Genomic DNA, 22,040 nt, shown 5'->3' with positions numbered 1-22,040 from the left:
TACTCTAATATTCAACGCAAGTTTACAGTTTTTTTTAAAAATAATATTTATTATTTGTATACAAATCAATTATATAATATACATTAATATAATACAATACATTTTATTGAGGTATGATATTTCACACGCACTCCCAAAATATATTTAACAGTTGGGTATTTCACAATATAGAAGTCGAATCTAGTATATATATATAAATAAATTCTTACTTTTTGTTGTTTTCTCTTGAAATAATTTTAATGCAATAATTTAAACATGGTTTGTATTTGTTAAAAAAATAATATTTGGCTGTGTACACTAAAAAAATTACGTTGCATTTTTAAAGGTAAATGAAAAATATTTATTTGTTAATAACTTGTTATTTGATATATTTTATATGTATATGTCACTTTAACATATTAAAATTCGTTTCATTCGAAAATACTGCATAAATAGTAGCAAGAATCTATTTTTAAATTCAATAACGAAATAATTTTTAATTAATTTTATGGAATTAAAAAAATTTTTTTACAGTGTCATTTAACATTTTAAATCATACATTATATCTCATAAAAAAAGTCTGTAAATTAATAAATCTATATTATTATTTAGAAATACATAAATCATTTGTTCCAATGATCTTATGTTGTAAAATATTAAATAAATATTCAGTTTTATTCTAGCTTGGTCAATTGCTTTGAAAAGTGTTGCTGTTAGAAAAAAATAAAATATGAATGTGACATTTTATACTTCTCCGGCGTATTCAAATACACTTGGTGAATTTTGGCAAACAAAAGTTGAATTAGTTGGTTATATTATTGTAATATTTTTGGTAATTATTTGGTGTCGCATCAAATGGAATCGTAGGTTTATTGATAGATTTGCGGCTAAGATACCGGGGCCTCCATCATATCCATTAATTGGTTCAGGACTAGAATTTATTGGAAGATCACAAGGTAAGCGTAGTATTAATATATAATTAAATAATAAAATTCTCAATACTTTTATCGAAGCAGTCTGGGATATCCCGGGATAATGAAAAATTAAAGCTATTCCTAACGAGAAGGCAGCGCATATTTTCCTAGTCATTGAAAAAAAGTAACATGTTTTAATTTTTAGTTATTTGTAAAAAAAAGAAGTTTAGAAAATTATTTTTACGACTTGATATATCGTAAAACTTTTTTATATTTTTTAGCTTCGATGCGAAGTTGAGAAGGTATTGATTTTAATATTATGTGTTTTTTTTTTTTGACTGTTACCACTTTTTTTCAGCTTTCACCGAATGGATTTCTTTCAACGATACGTCCAAAGATCACAAATCGTATCTATTCGAAGACATTACCCTCAAAAATTGAAAAAATTCCCCTCGTTCCCCGTAAATAGGGGAAACCTCCAAAAAAATTACAAATTTAAAAATCGCAAATTTTTGAAATGTTTCAATTTTTAGCTTCAATGCGAAGCTGAGAAGGTATTGGTTTTACTAAGATGTGTTTTTTTTTGTGTCTGTTACCACTTTTTCTCAGCTCTTACCGAACGGATTTCTTTCAACGATACATCAAAAGATCACAAATCGTATCTAGTCAAAGACACTACCCTTAAAAATTGAACAAATTTCCCTTGTTCCCCGTAAATGGGGTAAATCTCCAAAAAAATTTAAAAATCGCTAATTTTCGAAATTTTCGAAATTTTTTCAATTTATTTTACTTAAAACTGCCATAACTTTTCAAAAATGAACAAATCAATAGAATTTTTTTTTTTTAGATGTTTGATGTCTTTACCTATCATTTGGTATATTTTTTTTATAATCCTTTACCAAGGGGGGATTCAAAATGACAACTTTTTCACAATAAATTAACTTTTTAAACTTAACTTTTGAAAATGTTCTGGAAAGTCTGACACTTTTTTATATATATTAAATTAAAGCTAATGTAATGTACTTTATTATGCAAAAAAAAATTTCGGACTTTATTTTGTCTTCACGGTGAAAATAGCTACCGAATGCTATTATTGTGTGAAAATTCTCGATTTTATTTTTTACATTTTTAACTTTATAATGATATAACTTAATGAAAAGTGTATGGATCAACATAATTTTTTTATGAGAAATAATATTTTTTAATAATCCCTTTTTCATTCAACATACTTTATCTGAATCAGGATATTAATAACGAACTAGCAGATCATGTTGCTTTTGGTATAATCCACCAATTTTTTTAAATTAAACACTATCTAAAGATTTGCATCGAAGCGTTTTTTTTGATAGTGATTTTAATCACTGTCAGATATCATAATACTTAATCCAACTATGCCACGTTACCACTGTGCCGCGATCCCCCTGTGGTGGGTTTTTTTTACTTAAAACTGCCATAACTTTTTCAAAAGTGAACAAATCGATATAATTTTTTTTTATAGATGCTTGATGTCTTTACCTATTATTTAGTATATATTTTTTTATATATTTAACCCTTTACCTGCCTACAGGGGGGGATTTAAAATGACAACTTTTTAACAAAAAATTTACTTTTTCAACTTAAATTTTGAAAGTGTTCCGGAAGGTCTGACACTTTTATATATATTTTAAATTAAATAATTAAATTGGACTTGTCTTCGTGGTTAAAATAGACATCAAAGTTAATAAAAAATTACGATATTTAAAATAAATAAATAAATAAAAATCATAGTAATCATTTCTAATTAACTTTTGGTATTTAAAAAGGTTCTACAATGGAAATATTCAGAACTTAATCAATTTTAATGATTTACTTTAACTAAAAGAACCAATAAAAAGAAATTGTTAAAAAGATTTACTCAATTGAGCGTATTATAATATTTGATTATAATTGTAAAAAAACCAGCACAGGGGGATCGCGCACAGTGGTGACGTGGCATAGTTGGATCAAGTATAATGATATCTGACAGTGATTAAAATTTACTATAAAAAAAAATGCTTCGATGCAAATCTTTAGATAGTGTTTATTTAAAAAAATTGATGGATTATTACAAAAGCTACATGATTTGCTAGTTCCTTATTAATATCCTGATTCAGATAAAGTATGTTGAATGAAAAAGGGATTATTAAAAAATATTATTTCTCATAAAAAAATTATGTTGATCCATACACTTTTCAATACGTTATAGCATTATAAAGTTAAAAATGTAAAAAATAAAATTGAGAATTTTCACACAAAAATAGCATTTGATATCCATTTTCACCGTGAAAACAAGGCCAGAGGTCAATCAATTTTTTTCGTAATAAAGTATATTACATTAGCTTTAATTTAAAATAGATATAAAAGTGTCAGACTTTCCGGAACATTTTCATGAGTTAAGATAAAAAAGTTAATTTTTTGTGAAAAAGTTGTCATTTTAAATCCCCCCTGTGGGCAGGTAAAGAGTTAAATGTATGAAAATAATATTCCACATAAGTAAAGACATCAAGCATCTATAAAAAAAAATTATATTGATTTGTTCATTTTTAAAAAAGTTATGGCAGTTTTAATTAAAAAAAATTGAAAAAATTAGCGATTTTTAAATTTGTAATTTTTGTAATCATGTATCTTTAGGAATAATCCATCAATTTTTTAAAATAAACACTATCTAAAGATTTGCATCGAAGCGTTTTTTTTTGATAGTGATTTTAATCACTGTCAGATATCATTATACTTGATCCAACTATGCCACGTCACCACTGTGCCGCGACCCCCCTGTGCTGGGTTTTTTTAACACCATTATATTAGTCTCAGCTGTATGTTTGTATGTAATTCTCCAAACGCCACGCGTTATCGTATATTCCTTCGTCTAGACTAGACTGTCATAACTAGTGATGGGCATTTTCGAATATTTTAAACTATCGAATAACTATTCGAATAGTTTTTATACAACTGAATAGTTTATTTTTAGCATAAACTATCGAATAGTTTATTTTTGGCATAAACTATTCGAATAGACTATCGAATAGTTTTAAAAAATATTCGATTAGTTTTACCTAAAATTTGTATTAAGTATACTTAATTATAATAAGAAGATAATTAATGAATACTTATAAATAATTTATTATACAATTAATAATAGTAAACATTAGTGATGGGCATTTTCAAATATTTTAAACTATCGTATAACTATTCAAATTGTGTTTATACAACCGAATAGTTTATTTTTAGCATAAACTATTCGAATATATTGTGTAACTATCGAATATTTTTACTATTCGAATATTTTTTTATAAATTTCCTTAGAATATTCATGGTGACTCATTAAAGATAAAACATTAATTTTCTCAGAAATTATTGAAAATTGTTAATATGTGTAAAAATTGTTTGATCCAATTGATTCAAAAAAAATTGTTTCCACAATAAATACATATATATACATATATATGCATAAAATGATTATATTGCTTATAATTAATATTTAAAATATAGACAAATGTATATAGTCTGAATACACGGAAAATTGATTTTTAGATATTATGGAAAAATTTATTAAGTTAAATGAACAGTACGGCCCGGAACCATTTAAAATCTGGTTAGGTTCTTCACTTGTTTTAAATGTTACAAAGCCAGAATATATACAAGTACGTTAAAATGTTTTCAATATTTTGTAATATTATTATGAATTAAATCCAATGTTCATTGAAAATTAATATTTAGAAAAACGTTTTTGCTTGAGAACTTTTTACAGTAGAATTAATGACACTTGTCATAATTATTCTAAGTTATAAGTATAATGTACAGACCGTGACCTATTACAGTGTAACAGGTGAATGTAATATGTGTAACAGTTACACATATTACACTTAATTATTCACCAAATAAAAATAATTTCGATAGCATTGTTCAGAGGATTATTTAGTTAGATATATTTCTTATATATCTATCTTATATACTTTATAAGGGTGTCAACTTTGATTTTTAAATAGCAGCATACATATTTAATTAGCTTATATCATAGAAAATGTTCTAATTAAGAAAATGACTGATTAATAATACCATTTATACTATTACTTTGAAAATTATTAACATTTTTACGCGACAGGTGGAAGAATATGACTGAGAAATGTTTAATATTTTAAATAGAAATATCCACGGCAAAAATCTAAACAATATTTTTAAATGGTATAAATAGATTACTCTGTATATTTTTTATTTTAAAAGATTTAGCTAACATTATTCGTATGGAGTATGGGAATCATTTTCTATAAGTCAATAATATATAATTTTTAGTAGACTTAAGAATTGATATATTTTTTAATAAAATAAAAATTAATTTTCTTAAAAATAAAGAAATGATATTGAATTTTTTTCAGATTATACTAAATAATTCTAATATTTTGGATAGAGGTAAATTATCCGATTTTTTGAGTTGTGTTCTTGGAGAAGGACTGCTTACTGCTTCTGGTAAAAAAAAAAAATTTATATTGTAATTAAAGGACAATGAAATTAAAAATTAATAATATTTTGTATATAATGTATTTCATACATTATATAATTGTGTTTTTCATAAAAATATTTATAAATTGTATCTCTAATATGAAAAGTTACAATTTTTTTTTAATTAAACAATATAGTCAGTGTACATTAATAAAATTTAACAGATAATACAGAATTTTTTTTATTCAATCGTCTAAGGACAAATTATATAATCTTTTTCTAAAGGCTACGCCTTGTCATAGCTTTTATATCCTGGGGAAATTAAGTGCAGTGGTTTCCCGTTGCTTTCTGCACTAGGAACATGGTGCTTTTTCGCCACCGTAGAAGCGCATGCATGTCACCCATCCGTTCACCTACGGCGCTAAACGCGGCTTAACACTAGAGTTTTGTCAAAAACTAGTGTGACAACCGCGCTACACCACGCCCCTTCAAATTATATAGAGAAGTATTTTACTAGAAAAATTAAAAAGTTTATTTAAATATTGGTACTGTTTTTAAATGATCTATTCATTTTAATCATTGCTTTCAGTTCCTACATGGAAAATGCATCGACGAATTATCTCTCCTTTTTTTAACAGTTCTCACATTAATATACTTATGCCAATTTTCAATGAAAAATGTACAAAATTCATACGGAATCTTAAAAAAGAACTAAGAAATCCTGAGTCATTTAATATTTGGGATTATGTTGTTTCTCTTTCTTTTGATACAATATGTGGTAAGTGACATTCTTAAAAGTAATATATGTTTGAGTTACTCATTTTATTATTAAATTCTATAATAAGTTTATTTTTTAAGTATACATAATTATTTTTGATAGTGTATATTATTGTTTTTGATACTTATAAAATGATTAATTGTTATTCCAAAACATATTGCGTTAAAAAATGTTTTTAAACATAATAGGCAAATGCAATGAAGTTTATTATTGTAACTTTCGAAAGGAAATAAAGAAATCATCTTGTTTGAACTGAAGTTTAGAGCAGAGATTGGAACAGAACTCAAAAAAACAATTCTTTAACCGGAATATTTTTAATATTTAGAGCCTGAAACAAAGTTTTCTTGACAAATATCTTAAATATATCTCTTTCATTAGGTGTATTATTATTGAAATAATAATCCTTTACGTGTCTACAGGAGGGGTAAAAAATAGTTAATTTTGAACAAAAGTTCACTCTATCAACTTATATTATAAAAATGTTACAGAAATTCGAATATCCTTAATTTTATTTTCAAAATTTTTTATTTAACTTTTTAGCTTTGATGCGAAGTTGAAACGTTAATTTTACTATGATGATTTCTTTTTGTGTATGTATTCACCTTCTATCAGCTCTCACCGGACTGATTTTTTTCTACTATACATCAAAAGATTTAAAAGACTTAAAAGAAGCAAAAAAATTTAATTAAGTTTAACTTTATAGTCTATGTCAATTAGATTTATATAATATTCATGAAAATCAGTGTACACTCCTTATAAGGTATTTTAAAATAAAATAAAATACAATATCAAGAATTTTAACATAAAACATTTTCACAATGAAGACGATCTATAACTCGACATTTTTTTTTTCATAGTAAAGTTTATTACATAAGCTTTAATTTAAGATATGTTTATAAGTGTAATTTTTCTGAAACATTTTCAAAAATTAAGTTAAAAAGTTTAATTTGTGTACAAAAATTACTACTTTGAATCCTAACCCCCTGTGGGCGGTCAAGTATCAGATTTTCAAAAAATTTATATCAAATAAAAGGTAAATATCTAAGATTTCAATATAAAAACAAATTACTTTTATTTGATCATTTTTCAAAAAGCTATGACATACTTATTTTTTTAATTGAGCTATTTTCCTTTATACTCGAGGGGAGTTAAAAAGTTTAAAAATACAAGTGAAAACTAGAATTTTTTCACCTTAACATTTGAAATGTTCCGAACATATTCTAAGCTTTAAATGTATGTCAAATTAAAGATTATGTTAAATAATATAAATTCCAAAAAAAGAAAAAATTGTCCCGATATCTTTTCTTTTATGAATAAATGGCCGCCGGAATTGAACGAAAAATGTATTCTTTATGTAAAAATGTTAATATTTTGATATTTAAAATGTTTTTTTTTTTTGTGTCTGTTGCCACTTCTTCTCAGCTCTCACTGTGCCGATATTTCTCAACGATATGTCAAAAGATCAAAAATCGTATATAGTTGAAGACATTACCCTTAAAAAATTTTTTTCTAAAAATTGTCATAACTTTTCAAAAAATGAACAAAGAAGAATAATTTTTTTATTGAAACCTTAAGTATTTCCTTTTCATTTGATATAAATTTGACTATTTACCTACCCTTCAAGAGAGATTCATTATAGAACATTCTGCACAAAAATTTTTCAACTTAAGTTTTGAAAATGTTCCGGAAATACTCCAAGCTTCAAACGTATGATGTAGTAAAGCTTATGTTATGTACTAGACGTTCAAAAAAAATTTTTTTTTCCGAATATTTAGATATTTTCCTAATATATTAAATTAAAGCTTACATTATGTACTAGAAAAAAACACTTTGCTCCGGCAATCTATCTTCTATGTACAAATAGTTGCCGTAGTTAAAAAACATGCTATTTTTGTGTTCACATCGTATTTCTTATTTGCTTATTTTAAAATGCCTTACGAGGCTTTACCATAGTAATGAGTCCACCAATTTTTATAAGAGTACATGAATCTAATTTACATTAAATATAAATTTAAACTAATTTTGATTATTTTGCCTTCTCAAATTAAGAAAAACGACTAAATTTTTAAACTAGCTTAAATTATCCTTTTTAGTTAAAAATTTGTATAATGCTAGCTGGCAATTTTTTTTTAAAATCTTGTACGTTTTCCAAATTTATGAAAAAAGGGCAAGGGTTTCTTCAATTACAATCTTAAATAGTTATTACTTTTAAAATAATGTACAACTAAGCGATTTTAGCTTCGATGCGAAGCTGAGAAGGTATTAATTTTACTATGATGTGTTTATTTTTGTGTCTGTTGCCACTTTTTCTCAGCTCTCTTGATAAACAATATGTTAAAAGATCACAAATCGTATCTAGTTGAAGACATTACCCTTAAAAATTGAAAAAAATTCCCTCGTTCCCCGTAAATGAGGAAAATTTCCAAAAAACATACAATTTTTCAAATTAATAAATTTCGTCATTTTTTTTTTACTTTTTTTCTTAAAACTACCATAATTTATTTAAAAATTAACAAAACAACTTATTTTTTTTATTGAAACCTTATATATTTTCCTTTCATTTTATATTATTATTTTGAAAATCTAACACTTAATCTGCTCACAGAGGGGGGGGGGATTTAAAATAGTAACTTTTTTAAAAAAACTAACTTTTTCAACTTAACTTTTGAAAATGTTTCGGAAATATTGCGTCTTTTAAACATATATCAAATTAAAACTTACAATAAATATTATAAGTACAAAAAAAAAAAATTTGTCCGGACACTTTTTTCTATAGGAACAGGGCCGTTGAATTTAACGAAACTTATAATTTTTATGTAACATCACTGTTTAACATGAAATATTTTAATACTTAAAACTGCCATAACTTTTTGAAAAATGAAAAAATAAAATTATTTTTTTACATTAAAACCTTAGATATTTTTCTTTCATTTGACATAATTTTTTTGAAATCGGACTCTAAACCTGCCCGCAGGGGAAATTAAAAAAAAACAATTTTTGCTTCCAAGTTAAGCTTTTTCAATTTTTGAAAATGTTCTGGAAATATTGACACTTTTATTTAATCTTAAATTAAAGCTTATATTATTATTTAGAATAAAGTTCATAAGACATAAGAAGTTTAACTTATTTAAATTTTTTTGCTTTTTTAAAGTCGAAAAGTAACTTAAAAATTTGAATTAACTTAAATTGCGCCCACTGTATTAATAGGCGAAAGCGAGAACGGTTGCCGAATCGGTAACACTTGTGTTTTTCACGGTTATGGTACCGGTTTGAATCCGCCTGTGTCAATTAATATTTTGCATTTTAAGTTAGAAAAATTTTCAAATTATTTGATTTTTATGTCATTTTATTAATTTCAATAAATATCTAGGATACCATCACTGTAGTCTCCCCTCATGAGAAGAAATTTCTTATTCATGTTAATATTATTTTACTATGTGTTTTTTTTTTTTGTGGCTGCGATTTATTTTTCCAACCCTCAATTAACCTATTTTTTTTAACGATATGTCAAATGATTACAATTCGTATTTAGTTGAAGATATTACCCTAAAAAATTGAAAAAAAATACCTTAATCAAATAAAAAGTACCTTAAACAGTTGACACGGCCACGGCGTTGTCACCCGTTTGACACCCCGCGGTCGTGTCAGCTCCTTCTCAGCCATCGCTTCACTGTAAACCGGACCGTTACACACACGCGTTATCGTCGTGGTGTAAAGTCCAACAAATACCTAGCGTCGAATACCCCGTCGCAATAATACGTCCAGTCAGTCGTCTTCGTGACACGTGTGTCGTCGGTTTCGCTGTCCACCTTACCGAACGCCGCCGCACTGTCGAACATTTCGGATATCTGTCACCGATTCATTTTTCAAAATTATTATTTTTGGTTCGCCTATTACTCTTGTATTACTGTTTTCTTTTTAATTAAACGGCTCGACGCCACCTGGAAAACCAACCTTGTGTCGTCTGACTTATTTGAAGTCAACTTCCAACACAGTTTCATTCATACAAACAATTTAAATGATTCATTTCTAATATTTTTAATAAATTTTTATGTCGAATTAGATTTGAAATGATAAAAGTATTCAACTGCAAAAGTAAATAATTTTACTTTATAATTTATTAATTTTTTTACGCTATTTGTGTGTGTTAATAACAGTCTATAATATTCCAAATTTTTTGTGAACATGTTGCTATATAAAACACAAATCTAAAAAAAAAATGATTTTTAGTTTTACCTAAATTTAACAATCGATTTTTACAATTATAATCAAATTTTATAATACGCTCAATTGAGTAGATCTTTTTAACAACTTTTTTTTTCTTGGTTTTTAGTTAAATTATAAACCAATAAAACTAATTCAGTTCTGTATATTTCAATTGTAGAATCTTTTTAAACACTAAAAGTTAATTATAAATGATTTTAATTTAAGTGATCTATTACGATAAAGATGCAAAAAAAAAATAGAGCTTTTCTGATTAATTTACTGTAAATAGTTATTATAAAATTTGCTGACTGCATATTAATCTTAACAATTTCATTTTTTTTTTTTATTATAAACTTTCACTATAAGGACGAAAAAAAAATAGGTTAGAAATAATAATTTGAAAAGAATTAATTATATTGATTATATAATATAAAATTAAAAATATTTTACTTTTGTAATTATCCACCAATTTCTTAGAATTAAACACTATTTACAGATTCGCATCGAAGCATTAAATCGAAGTCAGATTAAATCTATACTGAACCCAACTATGCCACGTCCTCGCTTTGCTGGGTTTTTTATTTGTTGAACTGTTAATGGAGCAACAAAATAGACTCCTGTAACCAATAATAATAATAATTTAAATAAACGTATTTGTTTTCTTATGTAATAGATGTTAAAATTAAGTAAAATTTAAACAAAATTACAAAACAGTCAAATTTAATCCCTTAAAAAAAATTTCAAATAGTTTTATTTTTTTAATCTCATTTGCTTAATCTCATTCGATTACGCACCCCTATCGTGCTTCTTGTTGCTACAAAGAAAAAATATATTAAAAATGCTTTTTTAAAATAATTAGACAATATTTTAATTATATTTGTATACAAATATTTAAGTAATATTTTAAATACTTTCATGAAGTGTTGATTTATACATATATTATTTGCAGAAACAGCACTGGGATATCGTCGTGGTACGCAAGACAACGACAAATCTGAATATTTGGATTCAATGACAAAGTAAAATATTAATTGAATTCTAAACATTATGTTATTATTATACTTGTAGTAGCTTAAAAGATAACAAAACTGTAGACAAGTTTTTTGGATAAATCTGAATGTTTGACTTTTTAAATAATTTAGCAACTTCTTAATTATCTGAAAAAATCACAGTTCATTTTTACTACAAATGAAAGTCAATGTCATCCCGATGTTTGTAGAATTTGAAAGAATTCATTCCTCCGATGTTAGAAGTTGAAATATTTATACCTTAGCTAGACAAATGTTATAATTTTAAGTAATCGCTTCAGAAAGTTAAAAATTGTCTTCTATAATTTTAATTCAGTTGATAAAATAAATTTTATATTCAACTATTAATCAATGAAAAATTTTTAAGAATTACAGAGCAAGTTAATGCAAGATTTACTAAGCCATGGCTTTATCCAGATATTATTTTTAATATTTATGGGAAAATTACAGGCTTGAATCAAATGTATGAAAATTTAATTAAATTTACCGACAAAGTGAGTGTTATAATATTTATATTAAAAAAAATGAACCCAGCTTATATACTACCTATACTGATCACCCCCCGATAAATAAAGTCTGTATTAGTAATACCAGTGCAATTTTACTTTTTAGTAATCATTATAAATAGGTAGTATTTCTTTTTATAAAAACATATAAAGGATTCCATTGTAAAATAATAAAATTTGAAGACAAATTTTGCTTTGTCAGTTATGTTTTTCCGGCTTCCCAGTGTTAAAAATAATCAAAAATTTTAACCGTCTGACCGATCGACGTTACTCCCTGTGCGGCTGTCGTACCGCGAACGCCATAGAGCGCTAACTGGTATCATTCTGTTTGGCGCAACATTCCGTGGAGCACACGAAAAATTTGGTTTTTTATATACATGGATATTGTATACTATATCATTGATTATAGTTGTCTTGGCTTCGCTACAGTGCGACGAGGGCAAGCACAATGCCATGAATTCCCGTCGCACATTTTTGACCTGCTCGTGTTAATAGTTTTGACGAGTTTGATTGTAATCTACGTGTCTATTAAATATTAATAGGCAACAGCTTTAATTAAGTTCCACCCGAAAGTAATAGCGTCTAGGTATCTCTTGTTGAAAATATGATACGATATTATTATAGTTCTGTTAGGTAAGTTTATCAGGTCATTAGATTGGTATAATATCTACACTTTCATATTGTTTAGCTTGATGAGAAACTGAGAGGGTATTAAATTTACTATAATGTGTTTTATTTTATTTTGTTCTTTTTTTGTGTCTGTTACCACTTATTCTCAGCTCTCACTGGATCGATTTTGATGAACAATACGCCAAAAGTTAACAAATTGTATTTATTCGAAGACATTACCCTCAAAAATTGAAAAAATTTCCCTCGTTCTTTTGATCATCTTGACATCTTTAAATAGGAGTTAATTTTGCTTTCGGAATAATCCATCAACTTCTTATAATTAAACACTACTACGGATTTGCATCGAAGCGTTTCTTATGATAGTTATTTTATTCACAGTCATATATCATCTATACTTATCCCAACTATGCCACATTCATACTGTGCCGCCACCGAATAAAAAAACAATAAACGTATTGATAATTCTTTATAACTTATAAGGTACAAAAAATTTGGGGTACATATAACTACAGGTAAGTCAATGTGTTTATAAAAATAAAAACTATGTGAGGCAAATTCTCATATGCGAGAAATGACAGGTTAATTGTCAAAAACTTTTATCGCAAAATGTCATACGAAAAAAATCAGTAAGGTTTGAGTACGACAAAACGTAAAACATAATGTTTGAATTATTTAAAAGTTATAACGCAATAATATTGTTAACTTTTAACTGTCATATCGTAAAATGAAAATAAATCATTTTGAATCAAGCCCTGATTATTATTAATATAATATCCTGTATAAAACACATAAAAATAAATATATATTTTACTAATAACATAATTCTTATTAGATAATTAAAGAAAAAAAAACCCAATATGCTCAAAAGAAGAAACCCGACCACAGTTCTTTAAACTTGACCAGAAATGGAAGTAATAATTTAATTAATTCATATTGTATTTATTTATTAAACAAATATTAATTACTGTTGTAGAAAAACAAAGAAAAGTATTTTTAGATGCATTGTTGGAGTTAAATGATGAAGGAGCAAATTTTTCAAAAAAATATTTAAGAGATGAAGTTTTAACTATTATGTCTACAGTAAAATAATTTAATTAAAATCTTAATTTTAATTAATTAATATTTAAAATACCCAATTCATGTAACAATTCTATTTTTTGGATAGGGCAGTGAGTCTATTTCCTTAACCACATGTTTCTGTATTTTAATGTTAGCTATCCATCAAGACATACAGGTGATACACAGTTACAAGTGTACAATAGTACAATTATCATTAATATTTTATCACACTTCAAATGTAATTTCGAATTAACAGGAAAAAGTTTATGATGAAATCTACCGAATAATGGGAGGAGGTGATCGAATAGTAACAATTGAAGATACGGTTAAGTTTGTATATCTGGAACAATGTATCAAGGAAACTCTTCGATTGTACCCCGTTGGACCAGTAATACTAAGACATCTTCATGATGATATCAAATTAAGTAATTTCTCTGAGTGTATAATTAATGACCACATGCATAAAGTCGTGTTTTGATTTTTTAGGTAACTACACAATTCCAAAAGACACTACTATTTTTATACCAATATTAGTCACTCATCGTTTAGCAGAATTGTATCCAAACCCCTTGGAATACAACCCAGATAATTTTGATCCAGAAAAAGTTGTTAATAGACACAAGTATAGTTTTATTCCATTTAGTGATGGACCTAGGAACTGTATAGGTAAAATATGAGATATTGTTATCATCATAAAATAAATATAACCATTTCGACATTTCTAATAATTTAGGACAAAAGTATGTAATGCTATTGATGAAAGTTTTGCTATCAACATTTTTGCGTAACTATAGTGTACATACTAAATGCAAAATGTCTGATATAAAGTTGAAACTCGAATTAGCAATAAAAAACGTTCATGGATATCAAGTAACAATACGCCCAAGAGACAGAACACCAACTTAAAACGTAAAATTAAATTTAAAAAAAACATTTTAATTTTTCTAATTATTACCAAGTTATAAAGATAAAAATTTTAGTATGAGTAATTATTTAATTATTTATTTTTTAGTAATCATTTAATTAGTAGTTATTTAAACATAGAGAATTGTGGTATGTATCGCAAGTGGAGTATGTGTATTAAATATACACCAATACGAGCTGTGCCCACCTACACACTGGCATAATTATGAGAGGATATGGATGTTTAACCCCCTTTATGAGAAAAGTATTTTTATTACGAAGATAATGTTTTTTTTTTTTAGAAGAGAAGTTAAAAATTTTCTTATGTATACTCCCTTTATGACAAAACCTTAATTACACCTCTGCATCTACTCTATGTACCTACTCTAAGTATTAAAATGATTGTAACTCAATAATTACTCGTCCTAAAACTGTTATCTACCCTTAATTCATTTTTGTGACAAAAGTACTAAAAATTGGTTACTTTGAAATATAATAAAGACATAATGTTTTTCTTTTTATTTAAAATAAATAATAATACAATAATTGTTAAAAATAAAATTGCGAAATGATTATTGACTTAAAAGCTATAAGAGTTTTCAGTTAGATCTTTTATACCTTGTATATTGATGAAGTTTAAGATTAAAACTTTTTAATTACAATAATTTTTTTTTTAAAAATGAACAGCGAAATATGACCTTTCTATTGATCTACTTTTTTTAAAAATTTAAAAAGCAAGGACAAGGGAATATATAGTCAGGGATTGATATCGTTATTTTTAAAATTGCAGTTTAATCAGCAAAAATAATAATTTGAAATACCTATTATACATCTTTTCATTTAGCAGTTATTTCAGAAGCTTTTAAAAAATATATTAATATATATATATATATATATATATAAATGCATCAAATTATTTTAAAATTAAATTATATCTTTCAGATCTACTTTATTTTTTTGCTTTATAACAAAATGAAAATGTGGTGCTAAAGCTCAAGTCTCCACATTAATTTATGTAAATTAAAATTTTTTAATACAATAAATTTTTGTAACAGTTTAGATAAAATGTTACATCTATTATGCTAATATGTATTAACTAAGATTTGTAATCTTTTCATGTATCGTCAAAAGATAATAAATAATAAATATTACACCAACAGTCAATTAATCTGGATAAACTAATTTCTAATTTATTATTTTTTATGAACATTTATATGAATTTAAGTATAAAAATCCAAGATCAATTAACCTTTTTTTTATTTTGCTTTAAAATAATTGTCAAGAATTATTTTTTCTGAAAGTTTTAAAATAGGTAAAAGAATATACTAAAAGTTCATAGCCATTTGATTGATTTAAAGGACGGTGTGGCCGAATAGGTAACACAGCAAAGTTTGATGTGCACTGTCTAGGTTTTGAAACTTGGTCACGTGAGACTTCATTTGCCGAGTGAGACATAATTTCGGTAATTGTAGTCGTCATCTTTCTCTCCGTCGACGATCTAACGCGTCCCAGAATATCAATGATTAAGAAACCTCCTCCTTTGGGGGATGCCGTTATAACGCGTTACGGGCTTATAAAACGTTAAAATAAAAGTTATTTGATTTGTTTAGTACAGTTCAATATTCGTGATATCTTCTACTTATTCATCAAAATTAATTTTCAAGTCAAACTCTTTCACTGATCTCCTTTGAAATTATTTTGATTAAGATTTCTCATATTTTCTATTCATTAAACTACATTAGTATGTAATGAAGCTTTCGTAATCTGGGTACTTCGGTGCTCGTGTCTTTTGGGTCTTACCTAAGTATATTACAATTGGGTATTCGTTTTATTTTGGGTACATAACAAGTACCCAAAATAAAACGAATTTTTAGTACTTGACAATAATATCTTTAACTAGATACGAGTTGTAATAATTTGACATATTGTTTATAAATTGGTCAAGTGAGAGCTGAAAAAAATAAATGACTAACACAAAAGAAAAATCACATAATAAAACCCAAGACAGTGGGATCGCGGCTCAGTGGGGACGTTGCATAGTTGGGTCCAGTATAGATTTAATCTGACAGTGATTAAAATCACTATCATAAGAAACGCTTCGATGCTAATCTGTAGATAGTGTTTAATTTAAAAAAAATGATGGATAATTACAAAAGCAACATCAACTTCTATTTCCTTAATTATACCCAGATTAGTAATTCTTTTAATTACATATTAAATCATTTTTAAAATTAATTGTTTTAAAATTATTATTGATTTTGATGTTTAATATGTTAAAAGTAATTATTTTGAACCTACTTTTTTTTGTCTTTTAAAGTGAAAATTTTAATAAAAAAAAAATGAATTTATTACCATACAATGCTCCAGCAATATATCAGGCCGCTATGTGCAAAATTATGGGAGGTCTTACTTATACAACAATATTTGCTACTTAGATGATTGCACAGTTTTTGGAAAATCTTTCGATCAATATTTATATTCATTAGACATAACATTACAGAGATTTAGACATTTTAATCTAAAATTGAAGCCATCAAAATGATAATTCGGATACGAGGAAATACAAGTAATACAAGTACTTATATTCGATTAAACAACTTCGTAGTTTTTTAGGACTCGCCAATTATTTCAGAAAATGTATTCCCAACTTTAGTAAACTGGCGAAACCTTTTACAGATTTGACTAAGGGTAAATTTAAAACAAAAAGTGAAAAAATTAAATGGTTAGCTGAACATGGAACAGCATTTAAAGAGATTAAGTCTAAACTTACGACACCTCCATTCCTCGCGCATTATAACGTAACTTTGAGACTATACTAGTCACAGATGCTAATAAATTATGTCTAGGTGTTATACTTTAACAACATGACGATAATAATGAAATTCATCCAATTTCTTACGCGTCTAAAAAGTTAACGCCCGCCGAGTCCAATTATTCCGCAATTGAACTTGAGGTTTTAGCTATTCATTTCGCGTTTACCCATTATAGGCAATATGTCCATGGGAGAAAAATTGAGGTTTGGACTGATCATAAAAATTTAACAAGTTTTATGAATATAAAAACTGAATCTAACGTTGTAAACAGGTTACGAACGATATTAATGGGCTATGATTTTGAGGTAAAATACAAAAAAGGTATTTTTAATAGGGCCGCGGATCATCTATCGCGTTATCCTAGTTCTAATGAACTAATTAATAATTTAAATACGAATATTAAAAATGACACTTTTAAAATAAATCTTGTTCAACCTATTAATATTGCTGTAGAACAAGCAAACGATGCGTACTTACATAACATTATAGGAGCTATTAAAAACCCTATCTCATCAAATTCGTTTTATTTAAATAAGGCCGACAATTACGAAATAAAAAATAATGATATATTATAATAGAAAACCAAAATTAGACAAATCCCTGTATACGCACTAGCTTTACCTTCAAAATTTATTAAACAGGTAATAATTGATAATCATTATAGTTTATTAAACGAGCATATTAGTTTTTCAAAAACATTAAACAAAATTAGGAGTAAATATTATTGGCCAAAAATGAGAAAAGATATAAAAGCATACGTTATGTCCTGTGAAACGTGTCAAAAGAGGAAACCATATAAACAAAGTAAGCCACCGAAAGTAGGGAGATACGGTTTAGACAAGTGTGAGATTATGAGTGAAATAATTATTGACTATGTTGGTCTCCTTCCAAAGTCGAGATCTTTGAAGTATATTTTAGTAGCTACTGGTCGTTTATCAAAATTTTGCGTAGCTCAACCATTTATAAAGGGCAATGCGCGTAGTACCAACAAATTTCTTTTAGACTTATTTTTAAGATTTGGTCCAGCTAGGATAATTAGGTCGGATAATGGAACTCATTTTACGTCGAAAACAGTTTTAGATCTAATGGACGCATTTGGGGTAGACGAAAAATTCGGAATTCCATACAAGCCTACTTCACAAGGTCAGGTGGAGAGGCAAAATCAAACGGTAATAGACATGATTTCGCACTACGTTCAGGATAACAATAAGTGGGCAAATTATTTACCGTACGTTGTATACGCTTATAATACTTCAATAAATTCGGTTACAAATTATACGACGTTTTATTTAATTCACGCCTATAATCTTAAAAGCATGTTTGATATTGCACTAATTACCCTTTTCGATGGGAACGTGATCGATGAAATTAATAAAATCAAGCATATTAGAAAAACATTACCCCAATTATTAGAGAAACAATCCGAACAGACTAAACAAAAACTTTTATCATCGAATAATTTTCAATTGTTTAAAGCGGGAGACACAGTCTTAGTCAAAGTTCCAGTAAATGGTAATACATTTTCAGATAGTTATGAAGGCCCTTATGTTATTTTAAAGAAAATAGGTCCATATAGTTTTTTAATAAATCTGCCAAAAAACAATATTTTGGTCGAGTCGCCTGTTCACGTAGACCAGTTAAAACAGTTTATTTCTAGAATATAAAATCCCGTCAAATCTCGGGCCGGGGATAGCACTAAAATAATAAAATATGTATAGCAATGAGATGACGATATAATTACAACTTAACAATTTTCAGAAAATATAAGAATTATAAGGTGTATAATAATCATTGTCATAGGCAAGGTCAGCGTGAGAACGAACCTGAAAAATCGGTCTTATTGCGACAACGGTGCTCTTCGCTTCTTTAGACCCAACGAATATCAATATATTGTGCTGTTTCAACTCTTAAAAATTCTTAAAAATTTGATTATTATTTAATTTTGTTTTAAAATGTTCGAATTTACTTAATCCAAGATGGTTTAAGGGTAAAATGCTATATTAAAGTACACTATTTATATTAAATACGTTTACTTACCACTTGATAATTATTATGACTCTAGAAAAAATTTTTTGTTATTGTTATTGACAATAATACTTTACCCCAGTGGCGACTGTAAAGAATATTCAATAAATCTGATTAATTCTCTAGGTTACATTTAAAAAATCTAGACACTCTTCAATTTTAAAATTACCCCCTGTCGGATACAAGAATTTGTATGAACAATCGTGTTATTGGTTACAATTATATAACTTTTTCTATGAAAATTATATACGCTTGAATGATAGCCAGTAATTGAATTTAAAAATTCGATAGATAGAAGATAACAGATCTTTTTAATATTTTTACACTTAATATTGTAATGTATAATAATAAAATATATTTTATAAATTTTCTATTTTTCCGTTATGAAGTAGTTTACGTTATTTGTAGTTAAATCAGGTATAATATTATTGTTGAAAATGTGGACTGTATTTTATTATAACCAGAAGAAGGCTACTTGGGTCGACTAAACTATAACTTAATAGAACGAATTTTCACTTTATAGAGTAGAACAGATCTAGCTGACAACTTAAATAACTTATTATCTGCATAACAATTTATAATTTTTTTTTTAATCAATTTTTACAATATAGAACTATATTTAGAATATGTTTTATATTATAGGATATTCCTCGTTAGGAAATTTGACAATAAATGCACTTATTCACTATTATTCACGTTTAAATTTATGATATATGAACTTATTTAATTTAAAAGTCAACATGTTTTAGACAATGTTTTTATAATTTTAGCTTCGATGCGTAGCTGAGAAGGTATTAATTTTACTATAATATGTTTTTTTTGTGTCTGTTGCCACTTTTTTTTCAGCTCTCACCGAACCGATTTCTTTCAACGATACGTCAAAAGATCACAAATCGTATCTAGTCGAAGACATTACCCTCAAAAATTGAAAAAATTTCCTTCGTTCCATGGAAATAGGGGAAATCTTCAAAAAAATTACAAATTTTAAAAATCGCTAATTTTCGAAATTTTTTCAATTTTTTTTTTCCATAACTTTTTCAAAAATGACCTAATCAATATAATTTATTTTTTATAGATGCATGATATCTTTACCTATCATATGATATATTTTTTTTATTAATCTGATCCTTTACCTGCCCACAGAGGGGGATTCAAATTTTATATATTTTTTTAATATTAGTATTTTTATAAAAAAAATTGTTTTTATATTTTTAACTTTATAATGCTATAACTTTTTGAAAAATGTATGGATCATTATAAATTGTTTAAGACAAGTACAATTTATGTTCTTCTTTTATGCAACATACTTTTTTTTTTAATTGGATCATTACCTTTTATACAGGAGGTTCATAACTTAAAAATGCATATATTTCACATATATATACATATATTTAAATGTTATAATTTATTATAACAATTTTATAGCTCCAATGTATAATAATTATTTAAAAAAAAACCCAGCACAGTGGGGTCGTGGCATAGTTGGGTCCAGTATAGATGATATCTGACAGTGATTAAAATCACTATCATAAAAAACGCTTCGATGCAAATCTGTAGATAGTGATTAATTTAAAAAAAAAAATTTGTCAAAAAAGTAGGTCAATTGAGAGCTGAGAAAATAAATGATAGCTCCAAAAAAAAACCACATAGTAAAATAATATTAATATGAATTTCTTCTCGTGAGAGGACACTACAGTAATGGGATCCTTGATATTTATTGAATCTAAATAAGATAAATATCAAATGAGTTAAACATTTTTTTCTAACTCAAAAAGAATTAAGAAAAAATTCAGTGCCACAGGCATGAAAGACCCAAGTGTTACCGTCTCAGAAACCGTACGTCGCATTTGTCTGTCGTAATATAATCGTCTGTTGTAATAGGCCCTTCACACAACCGAACAAAATGTTTTTTTGTTATTCTTTCATCTTCTACCCACACACCAATAAATTACAAAACACAATCAACACTTTCTATCACTGACTGCAGATACACACACAACTCACACAATCACGCCATGCACACACATCCGTTCCTTCCCAACATGTACAACCCCGTAGTTTTACAAAATCCTTCTACAATGTCAGCAAAATAGTAACAAAGAATCTAAATAAATGTAAGGCCGATGGTCATGTACGTGTCTGGAAGGGGACTTTGGAAGGACACCAAAGGACTCCATGGGCTCATCTGACACGGCCTGTTTCGATCGTACTCCGGAAAGAACACGTCCAGTTTTATAAGTAAACTCCGCATTTTTTCTCTGTATCGTTTATGTAATATTGACAATATTTGAATTAGTGTGTACAAATATTTTATTTAAGTTTCATGTACTATTTCTAAAAACCATACGAATCACTTTTGTGTATTTTGTGTAATAACCCACATAGCAATTTCAATATATTAATATTGTCAAAATATTCTTACAAAATACTTTTTAAAATATTTTGAATAAAATATTGTGACAATATCTCTTAAACATAATAAAAAATATATTCTATTGAAATATTTTCATAATATGCTCACAATATAATTTTTTAAATATTTGTTTATGTATATTTTGATAATATATTAAAGAGAATAAATACAGTATATTACACCGAAAATATTTCTACAATGTGCTTAAAAAATATTTTTTTAAATATTTGCTTATAAATATTATGAAAATATATTAATTAAAATAAATATAGAATATTTAACTTGAAATATTTGTTGAATATGTTATCAATTCAATTTTTTAAATATTATA

At 26.5% G+C, this 22,040-nt stretch overlaps 1 protein-coding gene across 4 annotated transcripts; it reads left to right on the top strand.

Annotated features, from left to right (window-relative positions):
• The first annotated feature begins 200 nt into the window (after nucleotides 1-200).
• On the top strand, nucleotides 201-21,196 carry LOC126907744 (cytochrome P450 4C1-like). Of its 4 annotated transcripts, none has more exons than XM_050689325.1 (14): nucleotides 201-325; nucleotides 663-935; nucleotides 4,443-4,552; nucleotides 5,285-5,375; nucleotides 5,938-6,126; nucleotides 11,282-11,351; nucleotides 11,728-11,854; nucleotides 13,329-13,407; nucleotides 13,470-13,576; nucleotides 13,662-13,730; nucleotides 13,812-13,980; nucleotides 14,042-14,221; nucleotides 14,289-14,464; nucleotides 21,178-21,196. In XM_050689325.1, exons 2-13 carry the CDS (start codon nucleotides 710-712, stop codon nucleotides 14,459-14,461), a joined length of 1,590 nt encoding a protein of 529 aa, XP_050545282.1. In that variant the 5' UTR covers nucleotides 201-325; nucleotides 663-709; the 3' UTR covers nucleotides 14,462-14,464; nucleotides 21,178-21,196. The 4 variants fall into 4 exon arrangements, with proteins under 4 accessions (XP_050545282.1, XP_050545281.1, XP_050545280.1 ...); XM_050689324.1 differs by lacking the exon at nucleotides 21,178-21,196 and adding an exon at nucleotides 15,401-15,514; XM_050689323.1 differs by lacking the exon at nucleotides 21,178-21,196 and adding an exon at nucleotides 14,568-14,758.
• Nucleotides 21,197-22,040: the final 844 nt, after the last annotated feature.

This window comes from Daktulosphaira vitifoliae, unplaced genomic scaffold, assembly GCF_025091365.1.
Source record: "Daktulosphaira vitifoliae isolate Bord-2020 unplaced genomic scaffold, ASM2509136v1 Scaffold_5, whole genome shotgun sequence".
NCBI lineage: Eukaryota > Metazoa > Arthropoda > Insecta > Hemiptera > Phylloxeridae > Daktulosphaira > Daktulosphaira vitifoliae.
Note: the sequence above shows the minus strand (reverse complement) of the source record. Positions and strands in the feature narration are given on the sequence as shown.